This window comes from Dasypus novemcinctus, chromosome 16 (assembly GCF_030445035.2).
Source record: "Dasypus novemcinctus isolate mDasNov1 chromosome 16, mDasNov1.1.hap2, whole genome shotgun sequence".
NCBI classification, from domain to species: Eukaryota; Metazoa; Chordata; class Mammalia; order Cingulata; family Dasypodidae; genus Dasypus; species Dasypus novemcinctus.
Genome location: NC_080688.1, coordinates 21,107,827 through 21,126,682, shown reverse-complemented (window position 1 = coordinate 21,126,682; position 18,856 = coordinate 21,107,827). Strand labels below are relative to the sequence as shown.

General features: G+C 38.5%; 1 protein-coding gene and 1 pseudogene across 1 annotated transcript; one reads left to right on the top strand and one right to left on the bottom strand.

Annotated features, from left to right (window-relative positions):
- Positions 1-2,264: 2,264 nt before the first annotated feature.
- Positions 2,265-3,242, top strand: LOC101436551 (olfactory receptor 13A1-like). The gene has a single exon (XM_004473746.2). The coding sequence runs from the start codon at positions 2,265-2,267 to the stop codon at positions 3,240-3,242; it is 978 nt and encodes a 325-aa protein (XP_004473803.2).
- A 13,847-nt stretch (positions 3,243-17,089) lies between these two features.
- LOC101432384 (transcription elongation factor A protein 1 pseudogene) lies at positions 17,090-18,021 on the bottom strand (annotated as a pseudogene).
- Positions 18,022-18,856: the final 835 nt, after the last annotated feature.

Here is an 18,856-nt window from a genome sequence, read left to right as displayed (position 1 = left end):
TCTTACAGCTTTTAAGTTAGAGGTCTTTCATATTTGTTGTTAAATTTATTCTTAAATGTCTTATTTTTTGTAGGTACTTTAAATAAATTATTGAAATTTTATTTTCCATTATTTTCTTGCTGCTAACTATATATGATTGCCTTTTATTCAAACTTGTATCCTGCAAACTTGCTAAATTAACATGTTTCTAGTACTTTGTCAAAATTTAGGACTTTTTACATAAGCAATTCTATCATCTGCAAAGAAAGAGAGTTTTACTGCTTTCCTATCTTTATTCCATTTTTTTTTTTGCTTGAATTACTGCACTGGCTAGGACCTCCAATACAATGTTGAATACAATTTGTGATTTTTTAAAAATCCACACTTACCTTATTCTATAGCCTTATTGATCATAAGGGTCAAATTTTCACCATTAAATTGGCTTTCATAGATCCACTACGTCAGCTTGAAGGATTTGCCTTTTGTATCTACTTTATGCAGTGTATTTCTTGAATGCAAGTTGAATTTTGTCAAGGGCTTTTTTTATATTTATTGTTATTATCTTGGTTTCTTTTCCCTTATGTTAACATAATGAAATAAACTGTCTTCCACAGAAGTTTCATCTTTTTACATTAAATTATTTTTTGATGCTAAACCCATCTTGCTTTTCTGGGTTAAACACATTATGTTCATGATGTATAATTCATAATGAATTATACATTTTAATATATTGATGGATTTTTGGCTAGTATTTTGTTAAGGATTTTTTTAATCTGCATTTAAATTATATTTTTTACTATGTCTTTTCAAGTTTTATTTATTCATACTGATTTCACAATGTGAATTTGAAATGGTTTCTCCTGCTCTGTTCTCAAAAATAGTTTGTGCAAAATTAATATTATTTCTTCATTAGATATTTGTTAAAACCCCCAGTGTAACCATCTAAATGAAGATAATTTTTACAACAAATTCAATTTCTTATACCCATAAACATTATTTACATTTTTCTATTTCTTTTTGGATTCTTTTAGTAAGTCCTGTTTTCAAGGAAATTTTGGCTTTCGTCTATGTTTTCAAATTTATTGTCATAAAGATTATAAAATATTTCCTTATTGTCATTTTTAATGGATAATCTATTAAGGAGAGATGCTCATTCCTGAAACCAGGGTGTTTGCATCATTACTGAATGATGGTAATGATAAGTTCTGTTTAAGAATGTGATTGATTGGATATAGGGGTTGAGGGGGAAGTAGGATTCATGGATGACCCCTAAGTTTGTAACTTGTGTAACTGGAGCCATTTTTGAAATAGGGAACACTAAATCTTTTGTTGAGATTTGTTTATAATATTTGGGGTGGCTTTGGGATAGCCAAATTGAAATGTCCTATAGGCAGTTCCATATTCAGAAGTGTGCTCTGTGCTAGAGATAGAAATTTGAGATTTCTCAGTGTATAGATAGCTCAAATCATGGACGTTGAGGATATTTCCTCAGGAGAAAGTATAGAGAGCAAACATGAGGAACACATTTTGGAAAAAAGGTGATGAGTCGGAGTTTGAAGATCTTATAATTGATCAAGGCAGAAAAGCCACAGAAATTCCTGGAATTTATAGGTCAGCAATTTGGGAGGGAGGTCACCTGGATGACTGATCTGTGAAATGTCAGAGAGTGGGCAGAATCAGACACAGGAGTGGGATGATCAACCACAGAGAACATAGGGTTAAAAAAGATGCCCAAAGACCAGCTGTGTAGAATCATGCATATAGAAGGAGAGGCAAGAAGAACCCCTATTCAAATAGCTGAAAAGAGCAGCAATTGAAGAAAGGATCCTGAGAGACAAGGCTTTGTCAAATGCTGCACAGAGGCTCAGAGTGACCCAGTAAAGTGAATTGTTGCTTGGCAGCAGAAGTTGGAAGGAGCCTCTCTGGTCAGGTCAGCAGATAACAATGGATGGAAGGGACAGAGAGAGAAGGAAAAGACAGCCCTCTGCAAAGGATTTTCTGCTTAACCTCACTGTATAGGAAGGTTAGGGTGAGGTCAGGTGGCCTGCTGAACAAAATCTGGAAGACAAAGATTTTCAAGGTGAGATATGAAAGGAAGGACCTGAGGTTTTCAGAAAAGCATTAGGGTAGATGTTGGTTGAAATTAATGGGCTTCATCAATAAAACCCCTTCCCTTTCTTAGCGTAAGTTGGGTTCTAAGATTGTCACACCAAGAAATCTGACTCTGAAGTGAATGTCATATCACCTCTGCAGAGAACTGCAGATTTCCAGAGGGACAAGATACCATGGATGCCCAAATGGACCCAGGCCAGGCAACTGTGCCCAACCAGGTGGGGAAGTCCAATCAGACACTGGTCATGGGGTTTGTGTTCCAGGGTTTCTCAGAATACCCAGACCTGTGGCTGCCTCTCTTTGGCTGCTTCTTTTCCCTCTACACCATGGCCCTAATGGGCAACATTCTGATAATTGTCATCATCACCTGTAGCTCAAGCCTGCGGAGCCCCATGTACTTTTTCTTATTCAACCTGGCTACCATGGACATCATTTGCACCTCTTCTGTGCTGCCCAAGGTGCTAGTGGGTCTGGCCTTGGAAGAAAACACCATCTCCTTCCAGGGGTGCATGGCCCAGCTCTTCTTCGTTGTCTGGACTCTATCTTCTGAGTTGCTGTTGCTCGCAGTCATGGCCTATGACCGCTATGTGGCCATCTGCCGGCCCCTGCATTACAGAACATTGATGAGCCCAGGGGTGTGTGGGGCACTGGCCATAACAGTCTGGGTTATTTGTGCCCTGAATTCCTCCATCCACACTGGTCTGATGGCACAGCTATACTTCTGTGGCTCCAAAGTCATCACTCACTTTTTCTGTGAGATTCCCTCACTGTTGCTGCTCTCCTGCAGTCCCACTCATGTGAACAGCATCATGACTATCTTGGCTGATGCCTTCTATGGATTCATCAATTTCGTACTTACCCTCGTGTCCTATGGCTGTATCATTTCCAGCATCCTACGCATCCGCTCATCTGAAGGGAAGCGGCGGGCCTTCTCCACCTGCTCCTCCCATCTCATCGTGGTCTCTGTCTATTACTCAGCTGTGTTTTGTGCCTACATTAACCCGGGTTCTAACTACAGTCCTGAGAGAAGCAAAGTGGCTGGAGTACTGTACACAACACTAAGCCCCACCCTGAACCCACTTATCTACACATTAAGGAACAAAGAGGTCAAGGCAGCTCTGGGGAAAATCTTCCCCTTTTGCAGAAATTAAATATCATTCTTCCAGCCTATGTTGTCCCCTGTATTCCTTTCCAAAATCAAGGGGTTTGGGGCCATCCTCTCTGAAAACTCTAGAGGAGAATTCTTCCTTGCCTTTTCCAGCTATTGGTGGCTCCTAGTGATTCTTTGTTTCTGGCAGGATCGCTTCAATTTCTGCCTCCTTTATCCTGTGACCAACCTCCCTCATCTTTGCCTGTTTCTCATATTTATTCTTCCTTTCTCTTATAAAGAAACTAGTTATTGAATTAAGATGAGACCCATCACTTAATTACATCATCAATATTTCTAATTAAGGGCATATTCACAATCTCCTGTTAGATCTATTTCTCTTGATAACACTATTTGTGTGTTTGCTTCCAAATTTCAGATCTGTATGACATGCAAAATAGTCATCCCATGCCAATATCCCCCCAAATCGCCTCAATACATCATCAACTCTACATACAAAATCTTATCTTAATATTACCAGTTCAAATTCCCAAATCATAATCTTTAAATAATCTAAATCAAGTTCATGTGAGAGTCTGGGTATGTATGATCTGTCAAGAGGAATAATGCCTCTCCATCTGTTGACCTGTGTAACTAGGAAATGATTCAATCACTTCAAAAATACAATGGCCTGATGGGCATTAATTACGCATTCACATTCCAAAATGGATAAATGAGAAAAAAAGATGGGATCACTAATGCCAGAAAATTTCAAAATGCATCAGGGCTAATTTTCTTGGCTCTACTTGATTCTACCATTAATTATGTCAAAGTCTAAAGAGGCCTTTCTCAACACCTCACATAGACTTAAATTCACAATCAGTGTTCAGGAAGACAGATGTTGGCAAATATTGCAAGCACCTGATCCAGTGCTCTTGTGTTCCACTGGTCCAATAGTCTTTTCAGGCTCCCCTGAAAATCATTCCTTCTATATACCAGCTGGGTTTTAGTCAGCCTAGTCACTTCTGTCGATTAGGATTCCGTTTCAGTTTATATAACAGAAAGATCAATAACCATGGCTTAAACTACATGGGAATTTATTTTTCTGCCACATAAAGGAAATTTGGAGGCAGTCCAGGGCTGGTGGGGTGGCCCCATCAGGAGCTTTATAGACATCCTCCTCTATTGTTCTTCTCCCCTTCTTTAGAGCATGGAGTCTTTATCACAGCCATTTGGCAGAGAGGAAGTCAGCAGGTAACAAGGACAAAGGGGCTTTTTCAAGTTCGTTTTGGGGCCACCATTTTCCAAGGATATCTGTTTAGATAGACTTAGTGCATTTCCACTTTGATGGAAGGAAGGTCATTAGCAGGCAGGAGAAGAGGTGAACATCTCATGGACATTGAAGGAACACAACCTATTGCAAGTCCCTGTGAACCTCAGTAATCATCTGAGACCACAGACCTGAGATATGTGCTGCTAACTTTTCCCACAATGACCACACACTAATATTTGCGATGTTTACAGGAAAACATTGCAGAGTATTTCTCACCTCTTTTGCTAGTCTTGTTCCGGGCTTGGCTACTGTCTTTGTTTTCTGAAATATTAATTCAATTTAGAAATTTAGTTAGTTAGGTAGAAACTACCCACGGCTTCCTTGCCAGACACAACTATTCTTAAACCATGGAGAAAAGAAAAGGGTTCAAGCAAAATCACCTTCCACATGTTTTCAGTGAGAAGAGAAGTATTCTCACAAAGGCCCTTGGGGGTGAGGGAGATCTGGCAGGGCTCCTGCAGGCTGATGGACTGTGGTTAGAGGTTACAGTTTAGAAATGGGTGCCTGTGTTAGTGCTATCTATTAGGCAAATGTATGGGTTTAGGTTCACATCTACTGACTTCAAGAAACTCCAGATGCTGCCTTTGTGGTTTGTGGCAGGAGGGATGATGAAATGTAGCAATATCCTTCTCATCTAAGTCAGGGAAGAAAACAGTTCTGCTCAGAGGGTCAGAGTTTCAGACAGGGTTTGACCCAATATAGAGGCCAGTTGATGGTGGTGGCAAACTTTTTAAATGATTCAACCCTGGGTATAGTAAAGATAGAATCATGGGATGGCAACATCTCGCCTTCAGGGAGCTTTCTTCAGATGGACACAGAGGAACTGAAGTGAGTATCTGCATAAATACGTGATTATGTGTAGCAATACTTCACAAGCACAGCATTGTTCCCACGGAATTCCCAGATACTTATGTAATTTTTATTCTTGCCAAATCCAACTATTGTTTATTTTATCTCAACCCCTTCTTCAACTCTTACTCTTACACAAACATGGATAACAAATCCAGAGTATGGTGTGATAGAGCCCTTTCCTTTCGCCTCATTTCAAATTTGCCCTCTCTTAGACAGGTGTCAGGACCCTTTCCTGACACCCTCTGCCCTAATCCCCACGCCCCTCACTCTCCACACACTCTGCCTTCAAGATCTCCATCTCCCCTCCATTCTGGTTAAAGGTCTCTCAATCAATAAGATTCATAAATTTGTCCCTTGATGGAGACAGAAAGTGAATTCATGGCCCTTGAACTCAGATAAATACTTTCAAGCAATCAAAACTAACTTTTGGTAATGAGGACTGATCTATTTTTCATTCCCAGAATTACATTTAGACCTGTCCTTTTGCCAGTCTGGTTTCACAAGGAAGTTTGGTAGGGATCAGTTGTTACAAACAAAACAGAACAAAACAAAACAAAACAAAACAGAAAACAGTACTCAGCTTTGATATTAAATTAAATTCAGAAACACTTACCCTCGCCAATAGTTTGAGGTCGTAGGTTTGTGAGGCCAATAGTCAGGGCATGAGGTTCATGCCAAGAAGGATCGGTGATTATGTCAGGCACTTTATTCCTGCTTTATAGAACGTAAGAAACTTTTCTCATGGAGAAAGGCAGAGAATACAGGAGAGTGTAGGCTTAAAGGATTTTGACACAGTCATGCCTGGAAAATGTGAGGTTTGGGGAAATTCATGGCCCTCAGTGAGAAGCAGTCCCATGGAGTCTCCCCTCAATACCAAGCTGAGTGGAAGAAGCTATGGGTGTGACCATGCCAAGGACACCCAGGAGGTTTTCCAAGGTTTGAGACTTAATCATATAGAAACTTGACATTTTCCATGAAGGAAGCCAAAAATAACAGAGATATGTAGCACCTCAGAAGCTTCATTACTGAGTTGAGGAGTTCTTTTATGGATATCAGGCTGAACCACTCATCCAAGAACCGAAGGGAAGTCTGTGTGGAGCAGGTGCCCTCCAGAAGAACACCACTCTCGGCAAGTTCCTCACCTGTAGATGCCAGCTGGGACACAGTGCCCGACCTTGTGCTGTTGTGATGCTACAGAAACCCCCAGAGAAGGGAGGGAGAGTGGGCCTCACTAAGATCAACTTGGTACAGGAGTCTGCAGTTGGGAAAATTGGGATCCATCATATAAATTCATTCAGTGATGGAGAAAATGAACAAGGTCATGATTCTTGCTCACCTGGATTCAGATTAGAATACTTTAGATGCTGCATTATTAGTGTCTCTTATGATGGTCTTTAATGGTAAACAGACATTGTCTCTCCCATCTCTCCAAAGACCTCACCCAGTAGGTGACTGAAAGAAGAGGAGGAGTCCCTGCTTCCATGTCATCTGTGGAGAGCTCGCTAGGCCTAGGCATACCTCTACCATTCCAGATCCTGCCAAGTCCCCACTCTCTCTACTTTACAAGAACTCTTCCAACTCCACAGAATGGGGACTGCCTCTTGGGTAGTTGTGTGCATGAACAGGGCCTCACAGTTGCAAGCTCTCTTCTTCAATAGATAATTTAATGGTGTAAAATAACTTATATTTGATGTTTTGTCAGTTGCCTATTGTAGGCGTAATTTCTCCTTTTTTTCCTACATTTTTATTGTATTTTTTGATGATACGCAGATCACAAAAAATGTTACATTAAAAATATAAGAGGTTCCCACATATCCCACCCCCCCCCCACTCCTCCCACATCAACAAACTCTTTCATCATTGTGGCACATTCATTGTGATGTGAGCTATGGGTGGGAGGCTCTTTGTTTCTTTGGAGATAACCTAAGCTGTCTGTCCTGACTTGTGGGTGTGGAATGGTAAGAGGCTGCAGTCCTGCCCTTGGTGACTATGGCAACGACTCCAGTCCCAGGAAACAGTTTAACAATGCAAAGTCTATAAACTTTAAATATTCAGGGGAAGTGAAAACCAAATGTGCTAAAAGCTTATTTAGAATGTAAGAAGTCCATGCTAAAAGCTTACCTAGGATGTGGAAGATATATGCTAATTCAAGCCTATTGAGAACTGAAACAAAAGGACCATTTGGCCTTTCCCCTCTGTGTAAAAGGGACTCAAAAATCTTGTTGGGGGCTCGGGATTGAAACAGAAAGCTCCCGAGTCCAGCTGGCTGTCAATAAACCATTTTTCCTTCTCAAAATCATTCCTGAGTCCTAGCCTTTCTATATGCAAATAATTGAACTTCTCTCAAATTCTTCAAAAACTGTCCAGCTTCTTCTTTTCTTGTGTAATGCCACTCTATTTTGTCTTCCTTTTGTATAAGGAAAACAGTTAAACCTAATTAGTTCCACATGCCAAGGTGTTGTAGAATTTGAGAGAGGTTCAATTATTTGCGTAAAGAGAGGCCAGGACTCAGGAATGATTTTGAGAAGGAAAAATGGTTTATTGATGGTTGGCCGGACTCAGGAGCTTTCTGTTTCAATCCCGAGCCCCAAACCCAAGCCCGAACGAGATTTTCAAGTTCCTTTTATACAGGGTGGGGAGTCAAAAGATGTTTTTATCAAAGAAAACTATTTTATTTGTTAGTTAAGTCTTTGCCTGAGTACCAGGTAGGTTTTGAATTAACATATTGCCCACACCTCAGGTGAGCTTCAATTAGCATCTTGCCACATTCCATCTGGATGCAACCTTGAATACACATTCAGTTTTACATCCTTTCTGAACATTCAAAGCCCATATAACTTAACTGGATTTCTAGAAACTAGGCACACTTGGATATAGAATTAGATGGTTTTGAATTTATGCACAGGCTATATTATATTTCCCATTCGAGGCCAAGTCCAAGTTCCCTTAAGTTTTGGCATCACCACCAGAGCTTACCTGGACTGACTGAAATGTATATAGAGTTTGCATTGCTAAATTGCCTCCTGGGACTGGAGTCGTTGCCATGGTCACCAAGGGCAGGACTGCAGCCTCTTACCATTCCACACCCACAAGTCAGGACAGACAGTTTAGATTAAGGTTATCTCTGAAGAGACAAAGAGCCTCCCACCCATAGCCCACATCAAAGGGATACACTCTGATTACACCGCCACTAAAAATATCCTGTGGAACATACCATTCACCCTGATTGTATTTACCAAACAACTAAAATTTTAAACCCTCATATAGTGTTGGAGATCAAAGAGAACTGCCCATTGTGAATGATAATTTGAAAATATATTTTTTTTCTTTCTGTATTAGATAAATATATTTGAGTGTATTCTTTTAGCCAAGAAACTTCTGGCTCCTGAAAATACAACAGGGAACCAGAAGCTCTGTCTATGAACAAAGAGCTAGAATTTCCTGAAGAAATCTAGATGAAGGGAAAATGAAAAAATATGAAATTTAATATGGATATAAATTATGTAATGAAATAGAACTTATTACTAAGATGGACAATTGAAGAGGAGAGTGTTAGGGCAGAAGCCACATAGTACTCTCTAGGACAGGTTAAGGGTCCTAACTATTCTGAATGTCTGAAGGAAAATGGGAAACCAATGTTCCACCCTATTTTTCTTTTTTTCAAGGAGAAAAGATAAGAAAATTTAAATGCCTTCCGAGGTTTGATAAGCTCTTCTCTTAGGAAGCTGAAACCCACAATATGACCTGGTTACTCCTGCTTTACAATACTTGGTCCAACAGCATCACTAATTCCTGAGAACTTGGTAGAAAAGCAGAAACAAGGGCTCCATCTCAGATCTATTATATCAGGAGCCTCATGTTAACAAGATCTTAGGGGATATATTTGCACAATAAAGCATGAGAAACACTGAAGCTGAGTCGCCTCTTAGATTCCAAACCATGGAACTTCAAATCTGCACAGAAAAATGAGGGCACTACCAATGAATAATGCGGTTATAAACGAACGTATCTTTGTGGAAAAGTGAAAGCACAGACATTGCAGGAAAGGTTATCCCAGGGATTTTGCCTAGATTTTAATATTTGAGCTTTCCTGTCCTAGGTACTAAACCTCCTGGTTTCTCAAAGTCTTTACTGTACTAGGGTATTATGTTCTGCTAGTCCTATTTCTCTGTATTTTAAACCCCATTTCCAGAGGTAACTGCTTTTAATTATTTTAATTCATCCTGTGCATATTGCCAAGTTTTGATTGTATGTTTTCATTTTAAAGCTTTTTCTATCCCAGTTTATACTCAACATATATCTTCTTTTTGGCACTCCCATAGCATATCCACCAACTTCTAAATCTTCCAATATTATCATATAATGATTTTATTTAAATTAATTAAGCATTCATATAATTATATAAATATTACTTGTTTGTGTATAAATTTCTTGCTTATACCATTTTATTCCTGGAAATAATAATTGCATTATATTGCCTTTTTTTTTCATTTTTTAATTTGTGAAATTTACAGAAAAGTAACAAATTCTAATATTCTGCCTTATATGAGGCAGATGTGTTTTAATCTTCTTTGGCTCCCTAGAAATCACCCTGTATATTTTTTCTTTTGAGTCTTTTATAGAGGTTAGCTGAGCACATATCTAAATATTTCTTATATTTTCCAGGTGAATTTTGAATAGGTATTACCTTGGCTGTGTGAAATTATTTGTACTACACCTTGGAATTTATGTTAGGCCATATGCTTCTTATTTTACTGACAGAGAAAAGCTGGTGCTAATGACTCCTCGAAGAATTGTGCATGATGTAAAACAGCACTCTCTTCCATCATATTACATGTTTGATTTTCCCTGATTCTTCCCTTACTGATCAAGAGTAAAGTGTCTTTTTCTACCTGCTTTTAATTGCTTTGCTGGAGTGATTAAGGAACTTATATAAATTTGGAGAAAATCTGCATATGATGTAAAGATGTTCCCTTTATTACAAACATAATATTTTACATGAACTTGCACTAAAGGACCTTGCATTTACCTTCTAAATGCCTTCAGGAATCACTGTCACAATTGAAAACATCATGTTAGTTTTTAAAATGTACTTAACATTAAAATATGACCTTTATACATGTCTCTTCTGTTACTTTTACCAGACCTGTGGTTGGCGATGGAGTTGGTGTATACTCAGGAGACCTGAATCTCTGGACTATCCATGTGACAGCCAGGTCCCAAGCCTCAGCAGTCCAGCAACTCCTACCATCTGGTTTATTGGGCTTACCCTGGCCAGCTAACAGGAAGGTGAAGAAGGCCAGCCACCACACCAGGGAGCCAAGAGTGCCTACAACTGCAAGCAGGAGAATTGCATCCATCATCCATGTGGAATATAAACCCCTCTTGATATAGAGGTGGAGTGGACATAACCATCCCTGGGTCCATAGGCTGAAGGAATAGAGTATGGATTAGAGTGGACTTACTGATATTCTTCTATGGAACTATTATGATTAGTAATGGAAGAAATGGTAGCATTGATATGGAGAAAGTAGCCACAGTAGCTGCTGAGGGTAGGGAGAGGGAAGAAGAGATATGATGTGGGGGCATTTTCAGGACTTGAAGTTGTCCTGGGTGGTACTGCAGGGACAGATGCTGGACATTGTGTGTCCTGCCATGGCCCACTGGGTGGACTGGGGGAGAGTGTAAAGTACAATGTAAGCCATTATCCATGTGGTGCAGCAGTACTCCAAAATGTATTCACCAAATGCAAAGAATGTGCCATGATAATGAAAGAAGTTGTTGATGTGGGAGGAGCTGGGTGATGGGGGTGGGGGATATATGGGGACCTCATATGTTTTGAATGTAACATTTTAAAAAAATGAAGAAGGAAAAAATAAAATAAAAAAATACTTTATGAATTACAACTTTAAAAATTAATCACTTAATTTAAATGTGGCACTAATTTTTTTAAAACTTTTATTTGATTGCATTTTAAAAGAAGCATTAGATTACATAAATGTTACATTGGAAATACAGGGTTGTGAGCCCCAATCTGGGAAGTCCTGGGGAATCCTGCAATGTTCTCAAATACAGGGGCGGGAGTCTCTTGAGAGCATTGGCAGTGTCTAATAGAGGAGGACAGCTCTCAAAGTCAAGCTCTCAATGTTGTTGCAAGTAAGTATGAATCTTGTTCTTCAAGGAATGAAGCTTCATGGCTGTCATGGGTCTTGAGGGGAGGGGGTGGAGGAATAGAATAGTTGGAACATGGGGCATTTTGGGGGTGATGGAATTGTTCTACATGATCTTGCAATGGTGGATACAGGCTATGTTAAGTTTCATCAAAATTTATACACGTGTATTGTCTAAAATTTAAACCATAATGTAAAGCATTGACTGTGGTTAGTATCAATGTTTCAATATCTGTACATCAATTTTAACAAATGTACCATCCATATGTAAAATGTTAATAGGGGAAAAACGGGATGAAGGGGAGGATGCTTGGTATATGGGATTCACTTATATTCTGTACGTGACTTTTCTGTAATCCAAAGCTTATTTGAAGACAAAATGAAAAAAAAAAAAAAGAAACGGGTAATAAACAAAAAACATGTCACTGTAGTCACAAAACAATAGATTTTACGGTGATGAAACACAATATCAAAAAACATTCAAAAATTTTTTAAAATTTTATATTTTTTTATATTCTAATTTTAAAAAATTATATTTTATTTGTTACTTTTAATACTATCAATATTATTTCATTTTCTTATTAATTGTATTTGGTTAGTTTGTTGGCTTCATTTTTGAAGAAGTTTTGGATCACAGAAGGGTTACAACTCTGGCAGGGGAGGATCTTTTCTGTAGGGTATCAGTGATGGGGGATACATGGGAGGAGGTTCACCGGGGGCCTATGAGGCATATGAATATTTTCAATTGTTAATGGGGAATTGTCACTGTGGGTGGAGATACACTCAATAACCAAAAGAATATCCAATTCCTATCCTGGGGAGCTCTCCCACACTCTCTAATGGGACAGCAAGAATCCCCTGAGCACAGTGGTAATGACTAATGAAGGAGAATGGACCATTGACAGACCCTTGATATTGATGACTGTGCTTATGAACCTTTTCTTTTGAAATTGAAACTTAGCCTAGTATTATAGGGTACCTAAGAGTTACTTCCTGATAGCCTCCTTCTTGCTCAATGTGGGCTTTTTCTAAGCTAAACTCAGCATATAAATGCATTTCTTCCCCCTCCCCCCCAATGTAGGACATGACTCCCAGGGTTGAGTGTCACGGGCACTGAGGGATTACTACTAAGCACTAACTATTAATGCAACTGGAAAAATATCTCGATCTAAAGGGGGAAAGTGTAAAGACAAATGAATTTGTATGGCTAAGAGACTTCAAGGTGACTCAGCAAGTTATCCAAGAGGTTATGCTTATGCATGTTGTTATAGAATTTGATACTAGGTTCAATTATTTGCGTGTAGAAAAGCCAGGACTCAGGAATGATTTTGAGAAGGAAAAATGGTTTATTGACTGCCGGCGGGACTTGGGAGCTTTCTGTTTCGAACCCAAGTCCTGAACAAGATTTTTGAGTCCCTTTTATACAGAGAGGAAAGGCCAAATGGTTCATTTGTTTCAGTTCTCAATAGGCTTGAATTAGCATATATCTTCCACATCCTAGGTAAGCTTTTAGCATGGACTTCATACATTCTAGATAAGCTTTTAGCACATTTGGCTTGTGTTTTCCCTGAATATTTAAAGTTTATAGACTTTGCATTGTTAAACTGTTTCCTGGGACTGGAGTCGTTGCCATGGTCACCAAGGGCAGGACTGCAGCCTCTTACCATTCCACACCCGCAAGTCAGGGCAGACAGTTTAGGTTAAGGTTATCTTCGAAGAGACAAAGAGCCTCCCACCCATAGCACACATCAATGTCTCAGCAAGATCCCATGGACTGCCAAAGTAAATATTGCAACAAATAGTGGGGCTCCTGAGTGTTCTGGAGACATCCAGACACTCTAGGCAGGGCTGTCACCTCAGGATTTTTGCATCCTGCCAGGGGGCCTTACTTTGGAATTTAAGCTCCCCAATGTGACAGAGTTGGACTCTGTTGTGGTTTCCCTACATGTGGCTTTTCTGCCCTTTCTATTTGAACCTATAGTTAGTACTACAGTTGATAGATGTATGTCCAAGTGACTTAAATCTTTGGTCCGTCCTTGTGCCCATTGGGCCCTGAATCTCAACAGAGTTGCAGCATCTACTTTCCCATTCATTGGATTCACCCGGTTAACCAACAAAGAGATGACGATGGACAAGACTATCCCAAGGAACAGAGAGAGTCTGCAACTGCAAGGAAGATAGTCCCTTCCATCTGCCCCATGGGATGTAATACCCCTCCGAATTGGAAGTGGAGTGGGCATCACCATCCCAGTATCCTCAGGATCAGGGAATGAATGATGCCTAGAACATACTTACTGTCATTCTACTTCAGACTTACTATGATTCTAACAATGGGAGTACTTTTGTCATTGATGTGTAGGTAGTTGCCCCTGGATGTTACAGGGAGAGGGAGAGGGAAAAATAGGTGTAATATTTGGGAATTTTCAGGACTTGGGAATCATCCTGAATGACAATGCAAAGACAGATAAAGTCTATTTTATATCTTGTCAAAATTTACAAAATTGTATGGGATAGAGTGTAAACTATAGTGTAAACTATCCTGAATGACAATGCAAAGACAGATAAAATCTATTTTATATCTTGTCAAAATTTACAAAATTGTATGGGATAGAGTGCAAACTATAGTGTAAACTATTATCTATGCTTTGTGCCAATGCTCCAAAACATGTTCAACAGTTGTAACAAATATACCACACTAATGAAGGACGTTGTTAACATGGGAAAGTGTAGTTGGTGTAGGGATCAGGGCATGTAGGAATCCCTTATTTTTTTATGTAACATTTATATAATCTAAGTATATTTAAAAAAATAAAAAAGCTTGTATTGAAAAAAGAAAATGCTATTCAGAAGAGGTAAAAGAAATATAGGGGATTATCATATATCCCAAGCCCACACACTTTTCCCCATTAGCAACATCATTCATTAGTGCAGTACATTTGTTACAATTGGTGAATACATATTCAAGCTTTGCTACTAACCATGGTCTATAGTTTAAATTGTGGTTTACACTTTGCACTGCACAATTTTACTGGTTTGGACAAAATGTAAAATGACCTGTATCCATCATTGCAATGCTATGCAGAACAATTACAATGTCCCCAAATATCCCCATTTTACACTTATTCTTCCCCCTCTCTCTCCTCAGAAACTGGTGACCACTGTCTTTAAATCACTGTTACAATTTGTTCCATTACTAGCCTAAAACAAGACTATTTGGTCTATAGTTGCATTCTTCCCTTGTTTGTTCATTACTCTCACTTGAGGATTTGGGGATGGTGATGCCCACTCTTCTTCTGACTGAGAGGAGACTTAGATGCAATGGGGCATATAGATGGAACAGTCTTGCTTACAGGTGTTGATACTCTCTGTTTTCTGGAATGGATATTGTGCAACATCATCCTTTTGTTAGATGCCCTGGGCAAGAGTGATGAACTGGAGAGTAGGTGTTGGCTGCAACTCTGCTGATATTCAGGACTCAATTGGCTTAAGAACAGCATGGTATATAAGTCTCTGGAACACATATTTACTGGTTATAATGATAACCATAGGTTCAAATAAAAGGGGCATAAGGGCCAAGTTTATGAAAATTATAAATAAGTCTAATTTTAATTTTACTCTTTTTAAATTCACTCTTTCAGAAAATGCACGTTATTTTTGAAAAGATAAGGAATAAATTAGTCTGAACTGACTAAGTAAAGGTGGGCTTGTGCCAGGGGCCAATTCTTAAATATATAGGTCTTAATATGGGCATTCTAATACTTTTTTCTGTATTACATCAAACTGATCTGCAAAAAGAAATGGGAAAAAATGGAGAGGAAAGGAGTGCCAAGTGTAGACAGAAGTCGTTCTAGCAGTGTTTGACAGAAAATCGATTGAGCAGGATAAAGTGTGGACTTTGTAATGGTGGCATTTTAGATGCACTGGAGCAAGCTTACATTAAAGAAATCCTTTAGAACAAATGTATACACTTTGACAAAAGTAAAATTTACTTTCAAGAGTTGTTTACACAAGACCTTGCATTGAGGTCTATTTACACACTTTGTTCAACAACCTCATTCAGCATGTAACAGAGAAAATCAGCAAATATGACTCAGGACAAAAATATTTTCCACCAGCGTCCCTACGGAAAGACCACAGTTTTAATGGTTTAAAGAATCCTTTAGCTTAATCCAAGGACAGTTTGGATTTCCAAATCAAAATCAAGGTTTGAACTGTTTACATTAACTACTCTTTAATAAAATCCTATCATTTTCTTCCCAGTGGGTCTTCCTATGAAGGAAAAAACTGATAAGAACGTTCATTCTTTGCCTATGCAGGTATTTATGAAAAACCATACCAAATTGTAACAGCCTTCTTCTGCAAAACTAGAATCAGTTACCAAGTCGAGTGCCCACTGGAGTTTCTGAGGGCAGGGAGAGGGAAAAGCAGCTGTAATACGATACTATTTTGGGGACTTAGGTATTGTCCTGAATGACATTGCAACAACAGATACAGACCATTATATACTTTGTCAAAATCTACAGAATTGTGTGGGAGAGAGTGTAAACTACATTGTAAACCATAATCCATGCTTCGTGTCAATTCTCCAGCGTGTGTTCATTAAATGCAATGATTGTATCACACTAATGAAGGAGGTTGTTAATTTGGGAAATTGTGTGAAGGGTGGGGAACAGGGCATATGGGAATCCCCTATATTTTTTATGTAATACTTATATAATCTAAGTATCTTTTTATAAAAATAAAAATACATATATTAAAAAGAAGACAAAAAAAAAACCTCAGCAAATTGGGTGTAGCAGACGTAGCTCAGTGGTTTGAGCACTTGCTTCCCATGTACAAGATCCAGGGTTCAAATTCCAGTGCCTTCAAAAAAAAAAGTTTTCAGTAAAGCAAAGGTATGTTTCTAAAAATAAACTGTTGAGAACAAGTAATATACATGCACAAGAAATTAAAGAAATGATGATCATGGTTGATTACAGGTGCAAAATGTCACAGTCTTGAGAACATAATAATTAAAATCAAATTCATATGTGCATTCAAATATTGTGTTCAATTTAGATAAAGCTGGTCAACTATTATATGAATGCACACGATATTTGATAAACCTGAACTTATATGACATTTTCTTCTCCTCTCATATTTTCAGGTACATGCCAATATGGAAAAAATGTGATTTCCGTTTATCCATATATAAAGAAGAATAACATTTTTCAAGTGTATGTTTCAGATTGTAAATAAGTTTTTACATTTTCTTTAAAGAAAAAAATGAGTACCAAAAGTTTAATTGATAAAAGTTTAATATTAGCTTACTGATAAAAATGAAGAAAAATTTTCTGAAACAGATACCATACAATTTTTATATGGTTCCCCTACTGATCTCAAGCTACAGAAGGTATTTAAGGAAAGGTTGTTATGTGAAAAAACAGACTAATCCAAGAGATGTATGCTGCTTTAAAAATCTGATATAGCAGAAAAGCTAAGTGTTTGGCATAGTTTTATAGTCAGTTACAAAATCCAGTTTCTCAGTGGTCCAGACATCTTGCCAATTCTTGCAACTCAACAGAACTTCCATGGATTTCCACATTCACTATAGACAACAAATGTTGCATTGGTTCATGAGCCCTGTGTATTTGTCCCTTCATATAAGTACAGTTCTTCTTTCTACATTTGCCACATGTGAACAAGTTGGTTTGAGTTCCAACCATTTTGCTATTTGGTGCTCTCGATGGCTTCTAAAGCCCTGACCAAGACCAAATCTTGGTCAAGATTTTACTCATGTGTTTGAGCTCATCAAATGCCATTTCCTCTGCCATCATTCTAGCTAGTAGTCAGAAGGAATATTCCCACACAGTACATTTTTTCCTAAGTTAAGGTTCTTTGCATCCTTAAGATTTGATATCCTACTTCATACTCTATTTTTGTATTTCATGTCTGTATTCCTTATTTTTTGATATATAGCTTCCTCAATTTGAGATCCTAATTCTTCTTCATTTTCCAATAGTAATGTAGTCATCCCCTGTTCCCAAACCTGCAGCAAGTACGTCCCTCCACATTAACGGTACAGAATCAGAAGTGCTTGCTGCCTGAGGAAAAGATGAAAGGTAAGTATCTCTAGTATTTGTCTCATCCTTTCTGCTGCTTTCATTGTCACTGGATCTACTTTCTTCTCAAACATTAGCACTCTCTTCTGATCTCACTGCTGGTTCCTTTTTTTTTTTCTCCAGAGGCTTTATGGGTTGATGGTCCATCTAATAAATTTTTTCAGGATTTGATGAGACACTTTCTGCAAGATGTAACTTTCTAGTCTTTAATCTGCATGCAAATTGCTCTAACTGCCATTCTGATTCTTGTGGACTGTAAAAATCCCAGAATCATAGGCATATTCTTAAACTCTTTCAGCACATCCAATATTCCAGGCACGTCCTTCTGTCCTTCTCCTGCACCATCTTGTCCATCTTCTTGGCAATGAAGAACACTTCCTCCTCCATGGCTGCGGTGTACCCTCGTTGTGCCACCCACACGAAGCTGGGGCAGCTGGGGCAGAAGGAACTTGCGGTTGGTGCTAAGTGCTTGGCAAGGTCCTGCGCAGCATGCCCGACCTAGTCCCTCCCTCCCCCATAATAGTATTTTGATATGTCCCTTTCCTTTTGGTGGGATAACTCACAGAAAGAGAGAATTCCTTGAAACTCTTCTTAAAAATCTCTGCCTGGGAGGGGACTTTTCACTGCTCCATTTACCATCAGGTCCAATATTTATGGAATACTTTCATTGAGATTAATATCAGAAAACATGTATTTTAGTTATGCTGAGACAGACATAAAATCTAGCTTGGCAAATTCTGTGTCTTTGTTTCACTGATATGCCTTGTTAAAGTGTTTTCTGCCTATATCAAAGAACTTTTTCTGAAAAAAATTTTTTTTTCATTTTTGTCAATTATACAGCATACACAATATGCTTGTTCATCCTGTGAGTTTTCAGAGTAAATGCTCAGAATTAACTGCTATACAGCAGATGTTCAGAATAAAGATTTGTAAAAAAACAAAACAAGAATGGGACTAAGGGATAAATGCATTTATTTGAGCTGATAAAAACCCTTTGAAATTCCATTTTGGTTTGCTTCATGTTCATGTAACTAGTTTCTTTCTTACATAGGTGAAGAGATATGCAATAAGAAATTTGTAGACCTTTATCTGAGGATGATCCAAAATTATCTCTAAAAGTCACTGCCTCTTTAAGTGTAACATAGACTTTATGTGCTCTTTCTGTGGTTTCTAAGAGTGGTAATACATCAAGCTATATACTTCAAGACATCCATTTAGAATT